General features: G+C 42.7%; 1 protein-coding gene across 1 annotated transcript; it reads left to right on the forward strand.

Moving 5' to 3' along the window:
- Positions 1-7,332: 7,332 nt before the first annotated feature.
- LOC115744104 (caffeic acid 3-O-methyltransferase-like) lies at positions 7,333-9,070 on the forward strand. The gene is made up of 4 exons (XM_030679240.2): positions 7,333-7,862; positions 7,978-8,288; positions 8,436-8,500; positions 8,599-9,070. Exons 1-4 carry the CDS (start codon positions 7,447-7,449, stop codon positions 8,893-8,895), a joined length of 1,089 nt encoding a protein of 362 aa, XP_030535100.1. The 5' UTR covers positions 7,333-7,446; the 3' UTR covers positions 8,896-9,070.

The raw sequence follows: 9,070 nt of genomic DNA on the forward strand, positions 1-9,070 counted from the left end.
GCAGTATCATGTTTCGGTAAATGTTTTGATCCGCTTGACTGTTCTCACCATCACCAATCACTCCAACTTGGATTCCACCATTTGGTATCATTCTTTTTGCGGGCATTGCGCCAATGATTTCACCTCTTTGAAGAATTCTCATTGGAGGAATCTGAGGTACCACCCGAATAGGATTCCCGGAAGTGGCTACAGCATTAGCAAACCGAGGAACATACCTAGAGATAATCGGTACGCTAGTGTGTTGACCATATGTTGGGCCATGATTACTTATGACTCTCGCCTTTGATCACACTCCATTATCGTATTGATTATCAAGGATTTTATCGTTTTTGCCACCGGTTTGTCACATGATTGGCCAACTCGTTCTGACTCTCTTTGAATATCCTATGTATCAAAGCGGAAGTAGCTAGACTTATCTCCATTATAATATTGATTATCAAGGATTTTATCGTTTCGCCACTTTGTTTGGTCACATGATTGGCCAACTCGTTCTATCTCTCTTTGAATATCCTCCATATCAAAGTAGAAGTAGCTAGATTTATCTCCATTTATACCCTCTGATCATTCGTAAAGATCGGTTTCGGCCACTCGCACTTGGTCTACGACCGGCTGGACATTTGATGCCTCTAATACACTTACTCGATCACCAGGGGTGGTAGAGAGTTATCATGACCAAGGTTGTCTAGATTGCGTTGATTTCTGGTTCTTATTGATATACTCCTTAGATTAAACACAAGTGTCCCACCGGGCGTGCCAAAAAGATGCTTCGCTGGAATTTGTCCGTGATAAAATATCTTTCACCGAAATTCATTCTTCGGCTTTTAAATGTTATAAAGGGTCCTGTGATGATTTTAGATAGGAGAGTTTCAAATAATCAGAAAATCAATGTGGGAAGTTTGCAAAGATTCCAATAGAATTTCACAAATATTATTTCAACCAGAATTTGAATCAATGGAGAGACTCTGTAAGTACAACTCAATGAGAATTGATACAGATGAAATTGAAAGAAAATGCACAAATTAAGACCAAACCAGAGTTTGACTCGATGATGGAATAGCTAAGCTAGCATACTCTCTTTCAAAGGTTAACGAACCGACGCACCCAAATTAATGCCAGAGTTTGACTCGGCGACGAAGCCTTGAATACGCTTCAATAATATACGAGAGTTTGCCTCGATGGTGTAGTAACCGAGATACGAGATAAGTGTCGAGTTTGGCTCAACGACGATAATCTAAAAGTTACAGCTAAGAAAAGTAAAGTACAATACGAAAAGTAAAGATGAGATAAATTTATTGATTTATTCGGGGAGGCTTCTAAGGTTGTTTGATGGTATTTATAATGGTTGAGGGAATAACTGTTTTTTAGCGGTTGTGATTTTAGCGCCAATGTTTTCCATGTTTGACATCTTCGACAATCCCGACTAAGTCTTCAAGCGGTTCTTTAGCTTCAAATAACTGTTAACACCTTAGCTCTAGCTTAACCTTTTACTCGGACCAGGTTGTGTCGGCGTTCTCCACTTTTAGGACTTTTGAGTTAAAATCCCAAGAATCGTACGCTCTAGATTAGTTATATCAATTAACCTCTTTCATTCGTGCGGCTTGTGGCTACTTCCTCCGCACTTTACGGACTTGAACCGAATTTTCAAGGAGCTATTCCATCCTTCCATGCTGATAACTGTTCTCCCGCTAAGTAATTTGAGTAAAAATTTTCATCTCCTTTGGTGCTCCTTGAAAAGTTCTTGAATCTTTGGTGGGATGACTTTTCATTGGCGCCCATGTCTATAGCTTGCTTTATCAAGTGCTTGCCTTTCACATGGTCGATCTTCCACATGTTTTGCACATGTATCGATTCCTCACATGCGCGGCACGTGTTTTGGCGGGAGGATTATTTTGAGTACCAACAAAAGCAAAGTTGATAATGAACTCCATATCCAAGCTTTTTACAGAGTTTCCCCATGTAGAATGCTTGTGACCAATTTTGTCTGCAACAGGCAGCCAAAGCATCATTATAATGTTAATGATGGAATCTAAGGCTAAAGTAGAATGCTCATAAAAAATATGAGGGAGGCAAGTAGCTCCTAAAAGATGATCATATATATTATAAGAAGCTATGCAAATCTATTTTGTTCATATTGAGGATGGATATTGAATACTAGGAATACTAGCACCGATAAACTAGTGCAAACACAAGCTCACACAATATTTTCAAGTTTTGCAATGATCAATCAAATATTAGAAAGGTATCACAATGTCTATAATGTTAGGGCGCGAATGGCAACACTTTTGCTCTACAAATCAACTTATGCTTCTAAGCAAAAGTTGATTTTTCTACTTCTGGAGAGAAGCAAAATTTTTTTACTTCTTAAGTAGCACCAAAACTACTTCTGGAGCAAAAAAATATTCCAGAAATAGAAAAATGAAGTCGAGGAATCAAATGAATTTCTGTTTTAAAAGTTGTGTTGCCGAACTAATTTTTCAGAAATTCTACTTTAGAAATGTTGTCATGCATGCCCATCAAAGGAGATAAAGAAATAATTTAGCCAAGCTAATAAGACATCAAGTCAAATCTAGAGTGCCACTAGTAATAAAGAAATAATTTATCTACATGAAGAAGCAAATAAGACGTCAAGTCAAATCTAGAGCGCCACTAGTGATCGCGATCTTATCATGGGTGAGTTCACCTCCCTTGCCAGCATTCAGAAAACATAATCGTGAATCGCGAAAATGAAAAAGAAACCATAAGAAATCAAGATGCGACTCCTTTCTCGAGCCCATTTGCATGCAAGAATCTTTTGGAAAAGTGTAACTTTTCGTGTACGTTACTATGAGGCCCACGCCCAGTCTAGAACCTGAAAAGAAAAGTATTGACTCTCATTATAAGTCATTGCACCACCATACCAAGAATACGTCCTTATGAAGACAAGTGCCTTAATTAAATCATGTGAGCAAAACCAAAATAATGAGATGAAAAAAAAAAACAACAACTAATGCAAATAGTCTTGAAAGTCGACATGAGAGGCTCCTCATGCAAATCTTCCTCGGCCGGAACTCCAAATAACCAATTTCTAGTGCACAGCTCAGCCTCTGCGCTTTCATGTGAAAGAGAACTAAGATATTTATTTAAAAAATGTGTCTTCCTATGCTAAAGGTCGACTCTGAACACAACTTAGTCAAATTATATAGGAATCATCAACATTGACCTCTCGATTGGGACAAGTGTCTAAAAACAAGTTTTTTCTTCCCATGGCTAGCCATGTAAATTACTTGGCATCACTTACATTTAGCAAGCGAGAGCACATGAGCACAAGCTTGATGTATGGATACAGAAAAACAGAGGAATCAGACGATAGTAAAATTGAAAAGCAACATAACTAAATGCGTGCTTCCCCAAAACACAGAAGAGCAGATAATAAACCTGCCTATGTGAATCCAAATTCAACAATCCAACCAACTAAAAGCACCAACTCACACCTCGAATACAAAAATTCTAGGCAAACTCAATAAAAAAAGTTAGCAAACAGAGAATATCCAATACCCCGAAAACACAAAAACGTTGATCCCTTCAAACCCTGCCTAGTACAAGAAACTTGGCTCGTACGCGTTGATCGGCCTCCCTTCTAGCTACAAGATTTGGTTCGTCAAGCCAAACGAGACGAAGACAAAGTACTCAATCATCATTGGGGGAGCCAACGTCGTGAGCACACGCCGGTGGCACTCAGGACGGCGAGAGTTGAGGCGGTGGTAGCAGAGGCACACACTCGGATAGTCCGCAGGAATTCGGTAGTAACTGGAGAGATTTACCTGCTAGAAATGGAGGTAAGGGTTTGCGTAGAGTGCATGTCAGGCGATACTGTGCAGGACAGGCAATACCGTGATGATTGAGTTGTCTGAGAACCTCGGCCACCAGAGATGGGCAGCGCAAAGCCGGCAATAGGCGGTAGAGGTGGCAGCGAATTAGATTCGGGGAAGTGAAGAGGGAGAGAGAAGATCGTGGAGTGAGATCACGAGTTGCCTCGCGAGGAAGAGAAATAAGAGAGAACTGAGAAATGAGCCGGGCTTTTCTTTGAAAATGGGCCAAATGGATTGTAAATGGGGTCAGGTTATACCCATTTAAAACCCATATATAATTTAGGCCTCCTTGTTAGTAAAACCCATTAGGACTGATCTGGAAAACAGGAAGTGACCCATTAACGACCCCATTGAAACATGTATATGGGTTCATAGATGGGTTTTGGATCCATTTTGGCATATCTAAAATAGGTTTACGATCAAATCAAATGACGAAGTACACTCTTAACCTAATCGAGACTTTTGGATACTCGCATTGCAAGATGAAAGCTAAAGCATCTTCGGTGCAAGATTATAATGTGACATGAGTAATTTAATTCCCTCATAATAAGCCACTGTGTTACTGTGTAATGAAAAACAAATGAATAAACGGCACCTCTTGTTAAGTTAAACCAATTGCTAAAGGCACCTTAACCACAAGACGCTTGACATACCACCGAACAAATTGAAGATGTCAAGATTTCCGGGTTGGTACTTGTGGTAAAGCCAGTTGGGAACCCACTAATTAGTAGCTATCCAAACACGGGCTCAAGTAGTTAGTTGAAGATTCGAATATCAAGAATGTGTAACTAGTATTGGTTTGATTTATACATTGGACTGGCGGGTTGAACCCAACCCTCGACTCAAGAATAGAATCGAAGGATGTCATCCTCTTATATTACTCGTGAGGCCACCAAGTTGTTCTTGGAACCGACCTTAGACTAGCCGGCCAGGCCAATTACAGTAAATTTTATCGGACTTGGATCGTTGACCGCCCTTACATAAATCAGAAAACCTTTGGAATTTTTTCAATCAAAGTCATCCAAGTTTGCAATCACTTCGTTTTTCGCCCTCAGCCCCGGGCACCTAGATTTAATATTAGCCCTTGGCCGATCGATCAAGAATCCTGTCTCTTCATCTCGTGAACACAATGCGTTAAAACATTTTCTTTCGAAAGCGACTTTGTCATAAGCCTCAATCCAATGTTTGATAGAAGAGCATGCGTGGCTTGAATTATTGATGGGTACTCCCCTATTTCCACATCAATCATCTTCTGTCCTTGCAGACTTTTCCCAGAAAACTTGTGTGGTCTCTAGCTCAGGTCCACCCGCCGGCCAAGATGTGTGGAACTGTGGATTTGTCCTTAGCTTCATCTCCAGACCAGCGACTACTGACTCACTCAGTCATCTGTCCGTAGTAACAAGTCCAAACCTACCATTCTTCACCTATAGGCTATAATTAGTGGACCCTGGAACACAATTAGTGCAGGCCACGCGCGGCCCCCTGGTGTACTCTTCACTTTGATGGATGAACATTTGAGTCGAACTTTTTTTTGGTCAATTAAAAAAAAAAAAAATTCAACAGCTCTGTTTCAAGATTCATCTGACGCTTGTCGCGTCCGGAGAAGGTTTGTTACAAGCTGCTCTTCCCAATGTGTGCAAAGTTGCTTGCGTATAGATACGACGTAAATAAGGAACAGGATACCTCGCAACCGCTGTTACTTGGTTTTCTTTAATAGATAGTCATGTCCGATTGAGATCGACGCCGCGAAGTTGACGAAGTCAGTGGGGTTGAGAAAGGGCCTGTTCGGTTCAGCTTTAGTGAAAGGTCTGAGGACCGATCGCAAGAGGTAGTCAACGGGCGGCGGTGGTGAGCGAAGGTGTTGGGCGGCGGATGGCGGTTGACGGGGGACGACGGGCGGCAGTCGACAGGCGGCAATGGGCAATGACAGGTGAAGGTGACAAAGTTAAAAGAAAAAAAATAGTTACATTTTAGAAATGTAATTTTTTAAAGTACCTCCAAAGTTACTTTGGATTAAAGGCATTTAAGGGCCTTTGAACATGTAATTGTATTTTTTTAAAGTTATGCAAAAAACGAACTAAGCGCTATTTTTATTTGGTCAATAGACTTTAAACCTCAAAATTCTTTGGAAATGTTGAATCAAACGAGCCCTAATGATGGCACATGCTGCCAACCAGACCAGGAAAATGACAAGTTGTGAGGGTTAATGAAAATTAAGGTACTTTGCGGATGAATTTTATCCCTGTAGCAAATCTGTTCCGTCAAAAAAAAAAAAATTGTATGAACTTTAGCCTGCTTTTTAAGTATAACCCACGCAGCATAAGTATGAAATTTGACAAGATCTTATATGCACAATGATCTCCCTTAATTTGATATGTTTAGTTGGATATTCTAACTCTTTTTTTTCTTAAAAAGGAGCTCTTTGGTTATCTAACATCGCACGAAAATTCAACCTAAGAGCCTAAATTATTTGATGAAGAAAAACAATATGCATGTAATGAGGTGCAATTAGATCTAATTATCAAAACATGTGTCGCAATAGATTCTACTTTTGTTGGGGTACGGTTCATATTCCCCAACGATTGGAAAGCACGAGGTCCAGGGGAGTTGCCTTAGCGAGAGTCTTAAGTGTTGGAGTTGGCGAATACTTCGGGAATTCTTGTTTCTCACACCGGGCACGCCCACGTGAGTTTAGGGAAACCGAAGTATGATTCAACGACATATGACCCATGCACACAGGGATACGGAGGTTCGGGGGCGCGCTCCCGACACGGGTGTCCCGCCGCTCGGTCGGCGGGCGGGGGTTCCGCTCACCGGTGAGCGGGCGGGGGTTCGGGGGCAGCGCCCCCAAAACCTCAACTGGTTTGGGCTTTTGCTTAAGTTAGCCCATTTGTTGAGGGATTAAAGATATTTCGAATATATTAGGTTTTGGGTCCGTTTATGGCATATATATATTTGCTCGTTTTTGCTTATCGTTGTAACGAGTTGTGCGGTTGTAAACCTAAAATTATAGTGAAATCTCTTTGCGGGACGTAGCTCTATTCCGGGGTGAATCTAGGTAAACCGTGCATCGTCTAATTTTCTTCTATTATCTCGTACGATCATTCGAATCGGTTTGCGATACATCCCTTCATTAAGAGGGTAGCGCCCATTATTTAAACACATGTTTTTTCATTAGTAGTTTGGGCTTGGTATCATGAATAGCTACTACTATATATACTTTTGTTCGCTTGTAATTGAATGATGTAATGAGAGGTGCGATGTGTTAATTATAGTAGAATATTTTGCTAGATGTGTTCCTAATTTGAAGGACAACAGAATAAAATCTTGTACTTCAATTTCTTTTTCTCGCTTTGTATTTTACTTTGATTTGATTATTTGCGCTGAATTCTAACAACTTTAACCAATGTAATAGTTCCCGTTAATTTAGTGAGACCTCCACGTTGACCTTGGATTATAAGTAAGTTCCTGGTGCCCATTGCCATATGCGAACCCACCCAGTTTGTGAACCACATCCTTCGTCGATTCTTATATCCTCAAGGAAGCAACCGAGCACCCATCCGAACGTCGTCCACCACAAAAGCATCGAAAACGAAAAATGGGTTCCACTCAAAACCAGGTAACACCCTGCCCCGAAGAAGAAGACCCATGGCTCAAAGCCCTCTTGTGCTCTAGCTATCACGTCTTCCCAGCGATCCTGCACGCCGCCGTCGAGCTCGACCTCTTCGGGATCATAGCCCGGGCCGGCCCCGGAGCCTACGTGTCGCCGGCCGAGGTGGTCGCCCACATCCCGGCCCGGACCCCCAAGTCGGCCGAGATCATTGACCGGGTCCTCCGTTGCCTCGCGAGCCACTCGCTCCTCACGTACAAGTCCGAGACGTTCGATGAGGGGAGGACCGTGGAGAGGCGGTACGCGATATCGCCGGCAGGGAAGTACTACGTCAACGACGAGGATGGCGGCTCCATCGGCTCGCTCTCTCTCTTCGCACTCCACCGAGCAACCATTGACGTCTGGTGTGTGGAAATTTCCGTCCACGACTTTTGGCTTGATATCGGAATATTATTTTAGTTTCTCTAGTCGTGTAATTAAAGAGTGAACTGAGTCTTAATTCCTGCATGGCAATTGTAGGCTCCAAGTCAAGGAAGCAATCCTCGGAGGGGGCAACTTGTTCCAGAAGGTGCACGGCAAGACCATTTTCCAGTACATGAAGGAGGACTCATCCCTGAACAAGTACTTCAACGACGCCATGGCCGATATCTCCGCGATGCAGATGAGGAAGATCCTCGAGGTCTACAACGGGTTCGACGGGATCTCGACCTTGGTCGATGTTGGCGGTGGAAAAGGCGCTACCCTTAACATGATCGTCTCGAAGTACCCCTCGATCAAGGGCATCAACTTCGATCTGCCCCAAGTCATCGAACACGCTCCTTCTTATCCCGGTACAGTTATTACTACACGCTTCCCCGGCTTAGTCGCATTTATTTTGGTTCGTACTATTTAGCACGAAATCACGTTTGCGAAATAAATTGGAGGCGTTGTTGTCCTCGAATTAAGCCTCTAATGAATTTGTTAACAATGGCGTGCAGGCGTGGAGCACGTCGGAGGGGATATGTTCGCGAGCGTCCCGGAGGGCGACGTGATCATGATTAAGGTAAGCTAATCAAAACCTTCCCTTTAATTACACTAATAGGACCGAAGCTGGTTCCGTGAGCTGTGTCCTAACTTCACGCAACTCCGCTAATCGAGCAGTGCACGTGCCACAATTGGAGCGACGAGTCGTGCGTAAAGTTCTTGAATAACTGTTACAAGGCTTTACCGACGAACGGGAAGGTGATCGTGATGGACTTCATCATGCCGGACGATCCGGAGGAGACGATGGCATCTCGGTACGTGTCGATGCTCGACAACGCCATGTTGATTCAGCCGGGCGGGAAGGAGAGGACCGAAAAGCAGTTCGAGTACTTGTGCGAAGGAGCTGGATTCACGGGCTTTAAGGTCGCTGCCCGAGCTGGGTCCGCCTTGGGAGTGATCGAGTTCACCAAGTGATTGAACGAACTCAATCTGTCTTATGTCTTCTTTGTCCGGGTGGTCTATCCCATGAACGAGAAGCAATTAGAGATTGTGGAATTCATTGAATAAAAATGCCCTTTTTCTTAATAAGCAATGTAACAACGTTAGTGGATTGAACGCAAAAAAGTGTCAACATAACTATATTACTCGC

This window comes from Rhodamnia argentea, chromosome 2, assembly GCF_020921035.1.
Source record: "Rhodamnia argentea isolate NSW1041297 chromosome 2, ASM2092103v1, whole genome shotgun sequence".
Classification (NCBI taxonomy): Eukaryota; Viridiplantae; Streptophyta; class Magnoliopsida; order Myrtales; family Myrtaceae; genus Rhodamnia; species Rhodamnia argentea.

Coding starts and splice junctions, on each gene's coding strand:
- LOC115744104 (XM_030679240.2), top strand. CDS start 7,447: ATGGGTTCCACTCAAAACCAGGTAACACCCTGCCCCGAAGAAGAAGAC. Junction 7,863..7,977: donor CGAGCAACCATTGACGTCTG/GTGTGTGGAAAT, acceptor TGGCAATTGTAG/GCTCCAAGTCAAGGAAGCAA. Junction 8,289..8,435: donor ACACGCTCCTTCTTATCCCG/GTACAGTTATTA, acceptor AATGGCGTGCAG/GCGTGGAGCACGTCGGAGGG.